Source organism: Sphaeramia orbicularis, chromosome 3 (genome assembly GCF_902148855.1).
Source record: "Sphaeramia orbicularis chromosome 3, fSphaOr1.1, whole genome shotgun sequence".
In the NCBI taxonomy this organism is placed as follows: Eukaryota; Metazoa; Chordata; class Actinopteri; order Kurtiformes; family Apogonidae; genus Sphaeramia; species Sphaeramia orbicularis.
The window spans coordinates 59,481,629-59,500,287 of record NC_043959.1 but is presented as its reverse complement, the minus strand read 5'-3'; the positions used below and the strand labels follow the sequence as shown (position 1 = coordinate 59,500,287).

Genomic DNA, 18,659 nt, shown 5'->3' with positions numbered 1-18,659 from the left:
TATCATATCCCCTCATGTACCTCTAGCACTACTACTACAGCAGCTGTAACTCAAGCTTCTAATGGAGTCAAACATCACAGTGACATTTCACTGGTGAAACACTGTACATTCCTTTACCTTTTGTTAACAATAAGTTGATCCAACGCTTCCATTTTGAGGATTTTCATGCCTAGTTCACCTGCAGTCATACAGATAGAGGACAGACTGCTCTTTAAGTTGGACCTTTTCAAGGTAGGTTACCTCGTATCAGTCCAGTATTATTGGAGGAAGGACCAGAGGACATTAGAACTGATCTCATTAGGGTCTCCTCCATTAGCCCAAACCCCCTGCTGGGTCTGTCGGACAGAGAAGTCACCTTAACGCCTCATCTTCGTCTCATGGTCCTCTGATTCAAAGCCTCTTACATTTCATAAGGACCCATGCAGAGAACACATTCAGCCTTTTTAAAGCGTTCTACAAGAAATGCAGTGAGTTTTAATGCAGTACACTGAAGTGGAGAAAGTTAGATCAAAGTTGACAACGATTTGATAGATGATGACCTACAGGAGGAAAACTGACAGACTAAACCTTATGTATTATGGCACCAGATGAACACTGGTGTCTTATGATGTCTTCCACTAGAAATGAAGAGAAACAGAATGAGCATGAAAAAGAAGGTAAAAATCTGCTGCCTATTGTCATCGGGTAAAAACACTTGAATTTTTTTTGTGTAATTTCAAAGTTATAAGTGTCATTACAACAGTCATAGGTGACACACAATAGGGCTGTGGATTTTACCCACCCTAAAACACACACAGTACCTAGCATTAGCATTTAGCACTGTGGGAGCAGTGAGCTGCCACTGAAGGCACTTGGGGACCAACTCCAGACCTTCACCAAGACAAGGCAAGGCAGGTTTATTTATATAGCACATTTCATGTACAAGACAATTCAGAGTGCTTTACATAAAACATTAAAAGCATTACAGCATGGAAACAATAAAAAGTATAGGCATGAGAAAAACAAACAGACAAAAAAAATCTGATAAAACAGTGACCAGTAACTACACTTACCGTAACGTGTAATTCTGTACAGGCCTTGGCAAACACATCCTGACAGGTTTCACTCATAAGTATGACACTGTTTTTTCACTCTTTGTTCACTAAAAACAGTACAACCATTACTTTTGCTGACATTACATTATATCACAGCTCATTTTTCCCCCACAACATGAAGGTTTTCTTAGCTTTTATATCCAAATTGGACCATTACAGAGGAAGAAATACATCCCAATTCCCCATGCTCATTAGTAACCCACACTTCCATTTTAATAGTGTTTCTTAAACTTGTGTTCTCTGTACCCACTTCTTAATACTGATGAACTGTCATGGTTCTATACACAATATCTATAGAAAGTGAGAAAAGTGAATTTGTGCATTGCGGCTTCAGGTTATCTTTAGGAGGAAACTTTTATAAATAAGACTAAATGAGTATCTGTCATTGTAGAATAAATGCATATAGATGGGATTAACAGGCTTGAGCCTTTCATACTAAACTGAGTGGTATAAATACTATTATCAGAACCATACAAACATTAAATTTGATCAAAAATACACTTCTTGTTAAATAAGTTCTTTGTTGAAGGGACTGATAGTGACTTTGAGTAAAACTAAACGCTGCAGCACAATTATAGACAATTATAAGTCACAACAGAAACATCTGAATTTTTCATTTAACATGTAGAATAAAAGCGTAAAGGCTAATTTCCTCTTTACTTCGTTTTCTTTATAAATAAGAAAAACTTTGTAGAGTACAATCAATATAATTTCAAACCGTAAAACTGTTCATGTATGATTTTTCTAAGAGTGAGTCAGAGTCTTTAAATAGACTCACTTTCTGGGCACAGTCTGTATCAGGCATATTGCTCATCAGTTTTTCTCCCATTCAATCACCAACCCCTGCATACTGGACTCATGCGCATGCGTACTCACTAATTAAAGCGGTTTTGTTCAGATAGGGTGATAGCGGAAGTGTGTGGATTCAGTCTTCAACATAAAAGCATGATATATAGTTTAGGATTAATTTAATGACAATTGGTTGATGTTTGCATTTCTCCCAGGATTTCTGATAATTTTTGTAACTACTTGGTGGTTAAAAGCACAAAGATAGTTTGTTGAAGTATATTTATGGCATACCTTTATCAGTTTATCATATATCAGTGCTTTGTAATATGTTGTCTTGATTCTTCCCTGCTTGTATTTAACTCCACCTTGAGGTTAATTTGAAGATGAAAACTGCACATTGGTTAATGAATAAGAGAAAAAAAATGGTACTATGTTTGTAATAAACATAAAAAAAATACTACTTTGTATTCTACACACTGCTGATGTTTGATTATCTGCCATATTTTGTTATATCATCAGTATATGGTAAATCAACTTTCTTAAAACCAACTATAAAATAATAAAAACCTAATTTTTTTTTTTTGCAACCTCCTATTATGAACCTTTCAAAAACAAAATAAATGAGTAAAAATTGTGAGGTAACATGCAACAAATAACATCTTGACATCATTCCAGCGTTTTTAAGTAATTTTATCCAGAATATTTGTTTGTTTTTCTCAAAGGACACTTTTTTTTTTTTAAATTATTTTGTCAACACTGTTTTAACTCAGATAAATTCCTGCTAAGTTGCTGTGGTGTTTGTTTAGGTTGTTTAAGTGTATTTTTTAATGTCCATATTGTCCATATTGCTGGTTCATCCCCTAAAGGTGTTTGTGCTAACCTCGATCTACTGCAGATCACACATACACTGGAGTTTTCACTTTGGAAAGTATTAGTGTGGATAGCATGAAACATCCGTAGGTAACTATTACAGTGCCAAGGCAGATATTTTTCCATAAGTCTGGGCCTCTGTCCACACATAAAGAGCATCTTAGGTCGCAAAAATGAAGACTGTCAAAATGTTTTCTTTTGTGTCGACAAAGCATTAATCAGTCTGTTCACTGTTTGAGGGATATCTTAGCTCCAAATGTTAAAGTTTCACAGATTATTGTTGTGAATTGGAGTAAACCTTCTAGCATGGTTCCGTTTCTAATTGTTTGTCCTCTGTTTTGTTGCTAATTCTTCATACTTACTTATTGCGTTAGTAATCTGTTGAAAAATAGATTCTTCACAACACACTCTTTTCATGGGTCGTTCCATGTTGGTGGAACGCTCTACCAAGTGCTACAAGAACAGAGTCATCCCTGCCTATCTTCAAGAAGCTCCTGAAGACCCAGCTCTTCCGAGAGCACCTCCTATCCTAGCACTTTCAAACATTCCATTTTAAATATTCTAATAAGGTTTTTCCCAGGACAACCACAGATTCTTTCACGATTATCTCTGGACCTGCTGCGGTGGTCCGGCCTCTTCCCTGCCCTCATCATCACTACTCACTAATCCTCAACCGCCTCCATGTGTCTCCCCCTACTCCCCCCTTCTCCCCCTCTCCCCCAGTCTCTATCTCTATCGCTTTCTCTTTTTCCCCTTCTCTACTCTCTCTCTTTAACCCCAACTGGTCAAGGCAGACGTCCATCCTCCAGGAGTCTGGGTCTGCTCCAGGTTTCTGCTGTTAAAGGGAAGTTTTTCCTTCCACTGTCACCAGTCACAAGTGTTTGCTCCTGGAGGATTCTGTTGGGTTTCTGTAAATTGACTTAGAGTCTGGTTTTGACCAACTCTATATGCAAAATGTCAAGAGATAACTTTTTTGTGATCTGGCGCTATATAAATTAAATTTGATTGATTGAGTGATTTAATTGGTTTTCCCCTGTAAGTCGCTTTGGAAAAAAGCGTCTGCCAAATGCGTAAACATAAACATAAGCATAAACATTCTTAATCTCAATGAGGTTTTCCTGGTTAAATAAAGGTAAAATAAATAAATAAATAAATAAATAATGATTTCATGTGTTTTTTTAAGACACATTCAAACATCACGAGAGGGACATTTTTTGTTATAATGTTAATGTTCGAGTTTTATTTGTTTAATTCCCTATATCATTATTATTATAACATCTACTTTATCATTGTTTAAAAAGCATCTGAAAAGGACTTTAATTCATGAAAAATGTAAGGCTGTATATCACTTGAATTGTATTTGATGATTTGTAATGTGGATTACATTTTTGTTTTTACTTTAGTTTATTATTTCAGTTATATTTTTTAATTATTTTTTTGTGTATTGTTCATTTCGGGGAAGGTATTCATATAAGCCTTCTTTTTTGGCCTCTAACCTCTCCTGTACAATTTTTTTTACTTGTTTGAATGTTGTTGTTTTTTCCATTGCTGTTTTTATTTTGTGCAAATAAATAAATAAATAAATAAATAGATAAATGAACAAACAAACAAACAAACAAATAAATAATTGTAATAAAGGTTGCTTTTAAATTACTTTTGCTTATCAAGTCATTTACATATTATTACTTATCACATTTGCTGACTTTTGTTCACTTATCTGACAAATGTTATGAAGTGATCAATAAAATTGAAAAGTAGCAATTCAGGCTTATTTGAATGTGATGGTGCGGCAGAGGGACAGCCTTTTGTTACAGACCATCACGCATAAGAACTGCCAACGGCTACCGCTGTGTTTCCATTAAAAGCATTCTTTCTACAGGTGCTGCAAATCCAAACAACAGAATAATTCCCAGGTCCTGCTCAAATGTCGAAGCGACCTTGGGCAAGACACTGAACTCCAAATCCCTGGCGCTACTGCTGTGTATTTGTGTGTATTTGTGTGTGTGCAAATGGGTCAACGTGACCATGGAGGTATAACAACACACTACACCCATCAAAACAATGCTCTGAATTTAAGCGTACTGGAGCTGGAGTGGAGCTTAGATATCGACAAAGCTTATGAAAGCCCACCGCTGACCACCAGCTGTAATCTAATAATGCTTTGCTTTTACTTTAACAGCTTCCAGTTTTTTTGTGTCTCTGCTACATCTGTGTGGGCTACTTACTCACTTTTGAGTTCTTGAGTTTGACCTATTACTACATATTTTATATAATTTATATAATTCAAACAACGTGAGATAAAGTCATACTTTTACACCAGCTGTGAAGACAAAATGTTAATGTGTAACCTCAGTTTCCTAAGGGAATCGAATCTAAATCTAATAAACTCTAATCTAATCTAATCTAATTTGATATAATCTAATATGTATAATCTAATCTAATCTAATCCAATCTAACATCATTTAATCTCTAACCCAGTGGTTCCCAACCTTTTTTTGCTTCATGACCCCATTTTAACATCACAAATTTCTGGCAACCCCAGACATTCAGAACTGAGAATTTTTTTTTTTTTTTTTTTTTTTGCTAAAATTAATTAGTTTTTGATCATGTAATAGTTTGCTATACTATGTTGCAAATGAACGTTAATTTTAGAGGACATTTAGTCTATATAATGTATATTATTATGGACGGAGGCAGTAAATCCAGGTGTAGATTACTGCACAAAGTGAGAATTTGATTTTCCTTGGTCAGGATATGTACAGTCAGTCCAGCTGTGACTTACAAGGAGGACAATTAATACTGAACAAACAAGAACTTAAAGTATGAATCATGAAAGAGCTGCAGCATCTGAAACTGACCACAATGAACATTTGACACAGAAACAGAACCACAGTGCTGCAGTTTCAGACTAACAGTTTGTCATGTCTTTTATGGATTGTGATTATCTCTCTCAACTCAACATATAGTTTTTATTTGTAAGGTTTTTTTTTGTTTGTTTTGTTTTTAATCAATTCCTAGAAATTTCAGGCAACCCCATTTGAATTCCAGGCGACCCCACACGGCATCCCGACCCCAAGGTTGCAAAAAATTTCTCTAATCTAATCTAATCTAATCTAATCTAATCTAAGAATGTTAATAAACCCAGAGGTATTATTGAACTAGAACCACTATAACCCTGGGTCTGTGTGGTGCTTTTATTTTGAAAGGCAGAAGCGGAAGTGTCCGTGTGCTCGCCTGTGTGCTGACGCAGCTGCTGGAGCGGCAGCAGCGGTAGGTGCTGTCCCATCAGCAGATCACACCCAACGGGGCCGCAGCGCATCGCTCCTCCGCCACCAGCACCATGATACCGGGAGTCCCCACCGCAGCCTGACCGCAGCCTGCAGCCCACCGGGCCGGCCGAGCACCGGGACCAGGACCAGGACCAGGACCGTGGACTCAAGAGGCGCTCCACCGCACGCACGCACGCACGGGTGCACGCGCGGACTGAGAGCGGGATATCGCAGAGAGAGAGCGAGAGAGAGAGAGAGAGAGAGAGAGAGAGCGAGCGCGAGAGAGAGAGAGAGAGAGAGAGAGAGAGAGAGAGACCCCCATACTCAGAGTGAGAGAAGACGGGACCGCCGGCCGAGCAGGCGGACTGTACTGCGCCGCGGACTGCGCTCCACAAACGCGTCCCAGCCGGAAATCCGCGACAATAAACCCCGCAAATCTGAACCCAAGTGAAAATGTCATCATCAGGAAAAGACGCCAACAGTGGGCATTACGCCAACTATGTGGGACCGTACCGGCTGGAGAAGACCCTGGGCAAAGGACAGACAGGTTAGTGCAAGCCTCTGGTGATGAAGGGGATGGGGGGGGGGGGGAGGATGGCAGCGGTGATGCTGTCGGGACTCTCTGAGCATCACCGCCGCCTCCCTGACATCATGCTGGGCTGCGTTTTGCGGCGGAGCTGCGTGTTCTGACTGCGGGAAAATGGGAGCGGAGAAAAGAACTGCGGCTGTCTCTGCGTGTGTGTGTGTGTGTGTGTGTGTGTGTGTGTGTGTGTGTGTGTGTGTGTGAGAGAGAGAGAGAGAGAGAGGCTGCGTTCATGATGATGATGATGATGATGATGATGATGATGATGATGATGATGGTGGTGGTGGTGGTGGTGGTGGTGGTGGTGGTGGTGTGCCTTTAATCCTTGTTGTCAGGCAGAGCTGACGGTGATTGTGGGTTCTCTTGTCTCTCATTTCGCTCTCCGTCCATCTGTCACTGTCCACACACACACACACACACACACACACACACACACACACACACACACACACACACACACACACACACACACACATTCTGCAGCTGTAACACCTCAGCTGGTTGTGTGTGTGTGTGTGTGTGTGTGTGTGTTTGAACTGGTGCAGTGTGCGGAGTTCATTTCGGTACCCGCTCTCTCAGATTGGGTTGAGATGATCTCATCTGTTCAGAGGACAGCTGTGACCTGCAGATCTGTGCATACTTTACAGTCCGATCAGATCAGACTGTATTGATCTGCTCAGTGGAAACTAGGATGTGAACGGCGTGGACAGGGATGAGCAGGGCCCAAACTGCTGCTGCTCAGAATATGGATTTGAGTGCATGAATAATGAGTGCAGAGAAGTGTGTGTCTGACATGTAGACCTGCAAACCAGAACATTCTGCATCCACAGCCTTCATAAGACACTCAGCACCTACCTCTGTGTCCTGCTCATGTCAGCTGATGTGACTGACTAATTCAATTACAGCCAACTAACTAACACGTCATTAACACAGAGGCTCTGGGGCCCCTGAGGGTCCCACAGGTCTGCTTGGTCATCCAGGTTGAATGTGAGTGGAGCAGATGAATTATTACAAACATGGCAGTAACATTGATCTGAGTAGAGTTTCTGTGACACACACAGTTGTGTTTACTCGCTGCTATAGACTGTTTATTCAGCTCATGTGATGATTGTGTGTGATTTGTGTTGTTAATTAATTACACTATGGACTGAACCCCATGATGTAAATAATTACATTCCAGTTGTTGTTGCTGGTTAAAGTTAGGTTTAGTCACAGTGGACTTATGGGTAAATCTCCAGAAAATACATGTGAGTCAGTGCAGTGTCCCTAAAAGTGCTTAAACTGGTCAGTGTCACTATGTTGTTGTGTGAGTCCAGTGTCCGACTGGTCTCTCAACAGTTAACTCCACTTATTTGTGGATTTTAAAGGCCAAAATATTAGTCATACATTACTAGTCGTAAAAGTCATAAATTTCATTATGTGTTTATGTGTGTGTTTCATATTAATTCCAAATGTGAAGAAGCCCAGAGAAATTCAGCGCTGAGGGCTCTTCCATTTTCATTACAGATCTTGTAACTTTCTGGAAAACACTGGTGTTCATGTTGGTGTAACCCAATTTTAGGAGAAGACTGTACATAAGTGATGCTGATAATTCAATCAGTAAATAAATCTGGGTAACTAAATACCAAACCCAGGGAATTAATCAACAAATCTGAAAGTGAGCAATAAAGTGTGAAAACATTAACCGTTAAAATGTTGATGGAAGATGTTCAGCAAGTATTTCCCTGCAAAGTTAATAATCCCAGGTTGAAAAAAAACTGAGACAGAGAGGAAAAAGTAGAAAGTACAGAAGAGAGAAAAACAATTTATCGACACACAGTGAAGCTGAAATATAAATATAAACACAGAGTAGAGGAGTTGTTCAGTGGAACGCAGGTTCTCCACAGCTTTAGCCTTTAACACCTGAACTGAGAAATGGATCAGGGGTCACCTGAGCCAGGACCATCTATATCTATATCTATATCTATATCTATATCTATATCTATATTTATATCTTAATCTAAATCTATATCTATATCAAAAGGACAGTTTTTCCCAGAGTCTTTAGACACTCTTGTTCATATTGCAGTTGCAGTCCATGGGATGAAATCTGAGGTATGTAACTTGGAACACATTTACATCTTCATAGTCTGAGCTCAGCCCATGTGTCCTAGCATCCGATGCACAAAGGATTGTGGGTAGGAATACTGGAAAAGCATTCTAACTTGCATATAGATGAGGCAGGAGCTGCATCTTTTTTTCCCAGACATACATGTAGTTAGTTTTGTTTTCACACTGACATTTTGAGAGCAGACTAAAAACTTCCAACCTGGGAATTTGGTTTGGATCAAACTGAAAACACAGAGCACATGTGGCAGGTGCGGCCCCTCCATCTTTTCCTGCATGCTCAATAGTATGGTACGATGGGAAATGGAATGCTGCTTCAGCGGTGAATTCCAGTGAGTTGATGAGGTTTATCTGGACATGAGACTGTTTTTTTTGTGGGATTTGGACCAAATACCTTCAGGCTCATATTTGCATAGATTTGTACATATTCATGTAAGGATGCAGAGAAGTGTGTGTGTCTGCAGCACTGATTCTCTGCTTATTCTGAATGAATCGAGGTCTGCAGTGCTGAGTTGGCAGACTGAGAGCTCCGTACACCATTAAACCTACAACACACTCTGTTACACTCTGTGTGTGTAAGTGTGTGTGTGTGTGTGTGTGTGTGTGTGTGTGTGTGTAATTCTATATAAAATGCAATGAGCTTAGCAGCTTAATGTAAGTATGCTTCAATTTCGTTTCACAGTCTCATTATGTGTGTTTGCTTTTGAATCATGGCCCTGTTGACTGACTAAGGGACAGTTGTCATTATTTTATGAACAAACACTATGAACGCAGACTCATGCTGCAGCTCTGTGACGTACAGTGGTGCTTTGAACTAAATGCTGACAGGCTCACAAAGATAAATCTACATCGATAAGCCTGTGTGCCAACAAACAGGACAGGACGGATTTATAGGTAGATGGAGCGCTAACATTTCTTCAGTACAGAATCTGTTCCACCAACTTCTATCCATATCCAGGACAAACTGGCAACAATTACACTGGTCAACAACAAATTTATTGTTTCAGTTTTTTGAGCTGATTTAGGATACTTTTGGTGTGCTGAATCCAAAAATCACATTAATTTTGCTCAATCAGGTCAACTTTCTGAACTATGCTACATATTGGCTTTTGAACATTTTTGCTTACATTTATGGGCATTTTCACATCATATGATACAAAATTCTTTCATATTTCTTGCAATAAACGAGTTCTGAAGAGTTTATTTTTGCCAATTTATGATTAATGTTTTTTTTTAATATTACAGGTGAATGAAATGGCTTCGACCAGAAGATCTTGCAAAAATAAACCTGACGTATTCTGCTACATCTGCGGTGAATACACCATTGTACCTAATAGGAATCAAGTCACAAGTTTCATAAAGTGTGTTTACCAATCTTATTTTGGTATTAATTATTATATTTTGTGAGAAGATCAAATTTTTCCAAATCAAATTAGCAAAAAAACCTGACCTGATTGAGAAAAACAGATGTCATTTTGGATTTAGCGGTGCAAAATGGTCCTAATTGAGTTGAGAAAACCTAAACAACTTGCAAAAAACATTTTTTTGTAACCCAGGGTTATTAATGTTTCTCCACATATTTTTATTGCAGCTGTTTAGTTTTTCAATGACATAAAAATGACATATTGCATTAAAAACAATTTGGTGTGTGTGTGTGTGTGTGTGTGTGTGTGTGTGGGGGGGGGGGGGTAGACACATCCAAACATCGCATAAGAATGTCTTGATCTTCGTTGTAAATGTTCCGTTCAAGTTAAGGATGAACTGAGAGGATTTTGGTGTCCCACAGTCGAGTTCATTTTGACTTTACAAGTGCTGATGAACTGCATGAACACATTGTAATTCAGGGACAGTGGACACATTCATTGAGCTTTCTACTACTTTTCTAACAAATATTCTAAAATGGCGATAAAAGTAGCACTTCAGGTTTACTGTAATGTGATGGTAAGGAAGTAGGGAGAGGAACTGCCCTGTCTTATAGACCATACATTACACACAGGAAGTGTCAGCAACTACCACTGTGTTTCCACAGAAAGCATAGTATACAGAATCTAATGAAAACAGAGATCCCCAGGTCCTGTCCACATGTCAGAGTGTCCTTAGGCAACACACTGAACTCAAGTCCCTGGTGCTACTGCTGTGTATTTGTGTGGGTCAGTGTGACTCTGGGTACAGTGAACTACAGTTTCACACCAAACCCATCAAAACAATGCTCTAAATCTGAGCAGAATGAGTTAATGATGATTTGAACCTTTGATCAGTGGCTGTAATCTAATAATGTTGTGTTTTTACTAGAATTGTGTATTTTGTATTTACATGATGCTCCTACATGGAACTATGACAGGTTTTTTTTCAACCTTGAGGTCGGGACCCAATGTGGGGTCGCCTGGAATTTAAATGGGGTCGCCTGAAATTTCTAGTAATTGATTAAAAAAACAAACAAACAAACAAAAAAACTTACTAATAAAAAATATATGGTAAATTGAGAAAGACAATCCCAATCCATAAAAGACATGACAAACTGAGTCTGAAACTGCAGCACTGTGGTTCTGTTTATCTGTCAAATGTTCATTGTGGTCAGTTTCAGATGCTGCAGCTCTTTCATAATTCATAGTTTCAGTTCTTGTTTGTTCAATATTAATTGTCCTCCTTGTAAATCACAGCTGGACTGACTGGACAGATCCTGACCAAGGAAAATAAAATTCTCCCTTTGTGCTACACCTGGATTTACTGCCTCCGTCCATGATAATATACACTATATAGACTAAATGTCGTCTAAAATTAACATTAATTTGCAACATAGTATAGCAAACTAGTACATGATCAAAAACAAATTCATTTTAGCCAAAAAAAAAAAGTCTCAGTTTTGAATGTCTGGGGTCACCAGAAATTTGTGATGTTAAAATGGGGTTACGAAATAAAAAAGGTTGGAAACCAGTGAACTATGTATTTCCATACTGTACTTATGGTTCCAGTGCAGTCGAACTTGTGGCTGTGTCTGTTTCCATGTTTTCTCGTGTGATCTGTGAGTGGATTCGGGGGTTGGTCATTGGTATTGAGTCCATTCAGCCTCCCTCTCTCTCTCTCTCTCTCTCTCTCTCTCTCTCTCTCTCTCTCTCTCTGTGTGTGTGTGTGTTGGCCAACAGTGTGGATGGTTGTCATGGTTTCCACTCTCCTCCTCTAACAATGGTCGCTCTTTCCTTCTGTGTGATCGCTGCCAATCTCCTCCTCCCCCTCCTCCCCCTCCTCCCCCTCCTCCCCCCCTTCACCGTATATATATCATATGTTGAATATAGCATCTAGACTGTAGACTGAGGTCAACGTGGACTTTTTTCGCAGCGATATCAGTTTTTAGAAACACGTGGCTTTGTGTTTGACAGTATTTCAAACTGCTCCATGTTTGACCACATTTCTATGACATATGGTCTTAAGGTAAAGAAACAACAGAATCTAAAGCTCTATGACTGGTTGTCTGTTGCTGAAATGCACCTTGGGAGTTGTAGTTGACTTTTCTCTATGTTTTTATGTCCATATTCTTTTATGTTGTGTGTAACTTCTGTCTATTTTTAAAAATAATCGTTCATCTTTTGGCAAGTTTTAAATCCGTCAGTGTCATGTATTATGGAAAATATTAACGAAATAACTCCTCCTACTTCAAAACTGGTATTTACACAACACCCTCCTTTGCAGACAGTGACATCAGTTTTTTTTAAAAATTGTCTGCAACCTGCATGTATGTGTGTTTATGTGTGTCTGTGCCGTGTTCTAATGAATGTGTCATTTTATTGACGTAGAGCATCCTAAAGACTGAGGTCCCGCCGGAGGACCGCTGTGTGTGTATTTCCCTAGGTGTGTGTTTCAGGGTATGTGTTTCTGTTGGAGGTGGAGGCGGTGGTGGCTGCAGGGGAGGGTGTAGCAGGGACAGCCCCAGCACAGATGGCGGCCTTTAGGTGTTTGAAATATAGCTTCATTATCAGCAGGTTGCAGGTGGTATCACACCCACCACTCTCGCTGTATATGTGTGTGTGTGCATTAGCATTTGATAGTATTATGAGGAAATGCAATGAGTATATTTGGATGTTTTTTTTTTCTTCAGTGGGGGTTTCACTGTGTTTTATTGGACTGGCAGGTTTCTTCATTATGCCGCATTAATGTAAAAATATGCACTTCATTTGCATATAGAGGGATACATTTTATACAAACACCATGTACATGTATTGTAACTCAGTCCAGTAAAACAACATTGTACTGTAAATAACAACCTCAGAAATTATGAGAAAACCAGGCCATGTTTAAGAATCTGCTCACAAAGATTGTTGTGAAAAAAAAAATACTAATCAATTATTAAAATAGTTTCATGATTATTTTTTTCTGTTTAAATTTTTGTATTTATTATTGTAATTTTGTGTGTTAAATATGAACCTTCACACGACTGAGTATCGCCAATAAATCTTTAATATAGCAGTACAGTTACCAACGGCTTTGATAGTAGTTCAAGTTATGGGACATTTTTAGTTTTACTTTTTAGCTCCTTGTCCGTTTTATACTCTAAAGCATAAGGATACTGACCTATTTACCACAATTCAAGTGTTTCCAGCATTTTACACCAGAAACTATTTTTATCAGTCTATTATATCAGCGTATTTACCACTGTTAAGTTGTCCAAACATCATTTCTATCAATGATATAAGCCGTGTGTGCGTGTGTATGCTCAGTCCAGTCCGATTCCACTGGGATTTTTAGCTTAGTGACAGGCTAACGTATGTATTTTATAGACAGTTGCAACATTTTGTAGTGTTTTGCTGCCACTGAGGAAATAAAGTAATGACAACTGAAAACAAAATGAAATGTGCGCTTTGTCACATAAATGACATAACCTTACAAGTTATGCTGTCGAATGTAATTTATCTTTGTTCTTTCTGATTTTTGTATTTCTTCAGTGCGTCTGCTGTAAACATTCAGCCTCAGGTTACTTCATTTGTACCCAGAAGCAGAATTAGTGTGCAGTTAAAAAAATACTTCCCTCTTGAAACACGTTACAAACAACAGAAATGCAGACAGTAGATAGTGATGACAGAGTAATATGCACAATTAAACTACAATTAAAAGCATTTAAGGTAGAGTAAGTAAATGAATATTCATTATCTGTGCAATATCACTATGACTTGTTCATCCGAGACATTTGGGAGGGGGAGGGGGAGGGGGCTGTGGTTAGACAAAAGACTGTGCTTTGGGGATTCTGCAGACAAGAGGGGTTAGCTAAAATTACGACAAGTGTCAATGCCCCCCCTCGACTTTCCCTCTCTATACAGTACATCCTTTTGGCTCCCTCTCTCTCACCTCCCCAGCTGAGGGCTCAGTTACCGTGGCAACTGCAGGAATGCTCTCCCCTCTGGTTGGAGGTGTGTTCGCTCTGCATCACTGTGGCCTCTCTGCTTAGCCCAAAGGTGGGGAGGAAGGAGGGGGTGATGGCTTCCCCCGAACCATTAAACAATGACTGAGAGACTCCCCCATCACTGAGAGTCTGCACCGCTCCCATCACACCCCCCCATCCCGCCACCCGCCACTCCACATGTGAGGCTGTGGGGCGAAGTCTGACTCCCTGCTGCTGTGTGAATGAGTCTTCACCAGCAGGCAGTGTGATTTCCATCATGTGAGCCTGACTAACACTGTTTGGTCTGACACATTATCCTCAGCACCTCTTTATGGGACACATCAAGACAGATTAACCCCCCCCCCCTCCCCCCACGGTGCAGGTGGAGGTGTGTTCTCAGTGTCCAAACCATAAACTGTATAGTGCACATACCCACTGCTTACTGTTTCAGGTTTGGCATTTTGTCCGTCCCCCTCTTGGCTTTCTGGAGCTACAAGTGACCACATTTAGACAATAAGGTAGAGCTGTGGAAGAGCGATATGTGAAACTTGTCAAGCTAATGCTACAGCTAACTTAGCTACTGAAAGCACAGAAGAACCACAATGCTAACTAATGCCGCATTTCCACTACGTAGTGCCGGCTCGACTCAACTTTTTTTTGTTGTGATCTGGCGCTATATAAATAAAATTTGATTGATTCAGTGATTTGATTGGTTTTCCCCTGTAATTCGCTTTGGAAAAAAGCGTCTGCCAAATGCATAAACATAAACATAAACTTGGCCTTTTTTGCGTTTCCATTATGTAAAAGAACCTGGAATCTGGTACCTGACATTTCTGTTCAAGGTGACGACTGAAAAGATTCAGTGTGAGCTTGACGAGGCAACACGCAACGAGCGAGTTTATCAGCAACTCTCTGAGCAGATGTCATGGAAGTTACACGCAGCATTGCTATGATGTCCAGGTACTCTATAGTTGGTAGTATCCTATAATGGACATGGTCTCCAGGCATAGTACCTGGTACCCAAGTTGAGTCCAGTTGAGCCGGTACCATGTACTGGAAACACGGTATAACATTGCTATGCTAAAACTGCCAAGTTAACACTTAGGCTGAATCCCAGTTCATCCCTTGCCCCCCCCCCCCCCCCCCCCCCCCCCCTTACCCCTACCCCTCTGTTTTGCAGGTACATGTGAAGGGGTAGTGTTGTCCCGATTCTCGATTAGACGGAGGGGAAGGGCTAAGGTGGAGGGGAATGTTTCAATCCCTAACCCTTGCAGCTCCGTTTCAAGGGGTAGTGCCAAGTGCAAGGGTCAAAGGGGAGGGGTAAGTGGGAGGGGTAAGGAGTGAACTGGGATTGGGCCATAGCCTACAGTTTTGTTTAGTAACATTAGTCTAACGCTGCGTTCCAGGCCATTTTTGAACCTGACTTCAAACCACGACTCACGACTTTGTAACGTTGCAGGCAAGTCATGCCATACTGCCTGAGCTCAAGGAATTGTGGGAGCTAGATGTAAACAAACCAGCATGGTGGACCATACGTTATGTTCATTTACAGTCATTTCTGTCGCTAAAGGTGTTTGGTCTTTGCTTATCTGAGGGAAACAGAGGAGGAAAAACAGCGCATAAGGCAAGAGAAGCTGTTCTACTTTTTATATTATGTTTGTTAAGACTTCTGGGTGACATGACAAAGCTGTTAAGACTGGGTAAATGGGTTTAAATAACTTCACTGCTGGAAATGGTAATTGTTTGGTTTCTTTAAATTTCTTTACATGTTTACATATTTTTGTCTAATTTTATTAATAACAGTAATGTTTATATTATGGTTAAACAAGTGTGGCAATTTATATTTATGAGCAGGCGGGGTTGCCTGAGGTTATATATGGCGGCTGCGGCCCATCCTAATCAATCTGTTCATTGATCTGTTCACCATCGGCAGGAGCACACAGCCCATTGGTATGTAACAAACGCTATCAGCTAATGTAGACTGCTAACGGTGTTTAATCATTAATAGATGCTTGTGTATGTTATCTTCTGCCATGCTAAATTAGCGTTACTTTACAGTGGAAGGATGTTTATGTTTGTTTAACTATGACTTGTGGGAATGCGGAAGTTCGGCTGTGGCGTGAGTGCTAATTATCAATGCTAGCCGTATCTTACGTTGCCTTAAATATTCTTTAAGTTAAGGATGCTGGCGACCGCCATAGTAAACGCCGTAGTAAGCGACAACGTTTAATCCTTAATCTGTAACAATGTCGCGGTGCAGCGCATTTTGGGTTTGTTTACGTTGTGGTCGGCATGTGTAGTTATTAGCCCACGGCTCCCATTCATAAAAAGGCTACGGTGGCGCTGGGATGCGCTTTGCGCACGCTCCAAGGAGTAAGCCTTCTGGGTAATGTAGTTTCCAGGTTAATGCAGTCACTGTAGTTAGTCTAATGTGTTTTGTCTTTTAAGTCTGTTTGTTATGTGAGAGATGACTTTGTTTGTTGTTGTGTTCTATGTGTGAAGAGTACATTGTAATTATGAGTTTCTATGTGTCTGTTTCTATTTAAAGGTTTATGACCTGTGATAAAATCCTGTGATAAACAAAAATAAATTAAACAAGAAAAGGATAAACACGAGTTGTAACATTGTGTGCTGCCTGTCCAGCCTTTTCGGAGGGCTAAAATTTTGAAAAGTCTGAACAATGTTATTTGTATATTTGGATATGTATTTGGTATTAATTTATTCTTGCACTCAATGGACTGAAAACTAGCTAACGCTAGAGTAGCTGCTAATTATACAGAACATTTGCAGATAAATAATGTCAGCGCAATACCCTGTTTTAATAAACAATCTGCATAAACACCGCATCCATGGGGGCTAACATTGCTACATGACGTCAGAACTCAGGCCTGGGAGTACATGGATCTAGTACGAGTTCATGGGTGGGAAGTCACAGGTTTGACTGCCATTCCAGTGCCTTTTCACCAGTAGAAGGTTGGAAAAACACAAGTTACGGGTTGCCTGGAACGCAGCATAATAGCAGCATTACGTACACACTATCAGGCTTTTTTGGGCTTAAAATCATGTCAAACTAAAGCTGAAGCTACTGCTACCTTACCGAAAACATATACCACGCTGCCAAGTAGGAAATATTACATTAAATACTACCTAGGGTTAGGGTTATTCAGGTAAATGTTAACACATAAATATTAACTCATACAGTTGTTTGATATGATTACTGTCAGTTTTTCGTCATGTATAAATAGACTCTTTAAGAGGCTATCTTACTGACTACAACATCAAAGTAATGGTAACAATAGCTAATTTTGTCAAGTTCTGCTAACATGCTGGGTATTACAATAAAGCAAATGAAAAAAAGCGGTCCCTCAGGAAAAAAAACAAAACATTTTATTCAATAATCAGAAGCTCAGAAAGTTGCTTTCAACAGGCAATCAAGTGTTAGACACACCACAACCCTCTATTAGACCTAACATCTTAATCTTAATGGAGCGATAATGTACAGGGTGTCCCATAAGTCTCCATACATAGGAAAAATAAATGTTTCTTGACATAAACCATTTTTATTTATATAATATGCTCTATATGACTGCCATTTTGTCGGGAACACATTTCAATGCATATTCCTCCACTGCTGAAGAACTATAAAGAAGAAATATAAAGAAATACATGTTAGAACCATATGTATTATGTCTCCTACGTATGGAGATTTATGGGACACCCTGTACAATAGGACCATTTAAGCTTATTGGAGGGTCTAAATAAAGTGAATTTGACCACAATGACTCCTGGAAACAAATGTGTTGACTTTTTTGAATGGAAGTGTGGTTAGTTTAAAACACTTTGAAATACTTAAAGCTCTTTGTCAAAACTCACCCTCTGAAGTACAAAAAGAGTTAATAATGTGGACAAAAAGACAGAGGAAACAGTTTGCGGATCAGATAATAAGATCTTTGATTGCAGACAAAAGAACAAAGTGTGTTTTTGTGGTGTTGATAGAGCACACACACTGTTTGCTGTCAGTATGCAGGCTGTTGCTGAAATAAATAGATACATGAGATAAAGTTGTGGGATATTTTGGTGACTAAAAAAACTGAAACCTGTCAAATCCATATACCTGAATCACCTGACTGACTCATGTGTCTGTGTACTTACCGTATGACTGCTCTGAACCAAAGATGTGCACTATCAGGCTGGAATGTATACGTTATTGTCTTTCTAGTTGTTGCTAATGTTCAGCTGATAGGTTATCACATGTTCATGAAATCAGGGTGACATCTGATTACATTATTTCTCCATAATAACAATTGCTTTAACGGTTCTTCATTCAGAAAATTGGGCGGAACATAAAGAGAGGTCTGTAGAGTCATTTGTGCATCAATGCATTAACCCCAGCATGTGGTTACATTACAGAGGCAGCACATCACCTACGCCATTACCCACAAATCTATGCATATAGCCGCCGACTCAGAAGGGTAAAATTGTCATTTGGTTGCGTACTATCTCTATGTGCCTCTGTTATCTTTATCATTGAAATTGCTGCAAAGTCCTCTGCAGGTTTGAGTTGCTGCTGTCTGCAT

At 39.7% G+C, this 18,659-nt stretch overlaps 1 protein-coding gene across 11 annotated transcripts in view; it reads left to right on the top strand.

Moving 5' to 3' along the window:
• The first annotated feature begins 6,028 nt into the window (after nucleotides 1–6,028).
• The window catches only part of LOC115411674 (serine/threonine-protein kinase BRSK2-like), a 152,444-nt gene continuing 139,813 nt past the window's right edge, over nucleotides 6,029–18,659 (top strand). For 5 of the 11 annotated variants that reach the window (XM_030123921.1, XM_030123909.1, XM_030123895.1 and 2 more), the window contains exon 1: nucleotides 6,030–6,569. In XM_030123921.1, the coding sequence (XP_029979781.1) occupies nucleotides 6,476–6,569 (94 nt within the window). In that variant the 5' untranslated portion in view covers nucleotides 6,030–6,475. Of the gene's footprint in view, nucleotides 6,570–18,659 lie in introns of all 11 variants that reach the window. The other 6 variants (XM_030123934.1, XM_030123925.1, XM_030123940.1 and 3 more) reach the window with 4 other exon arrangements.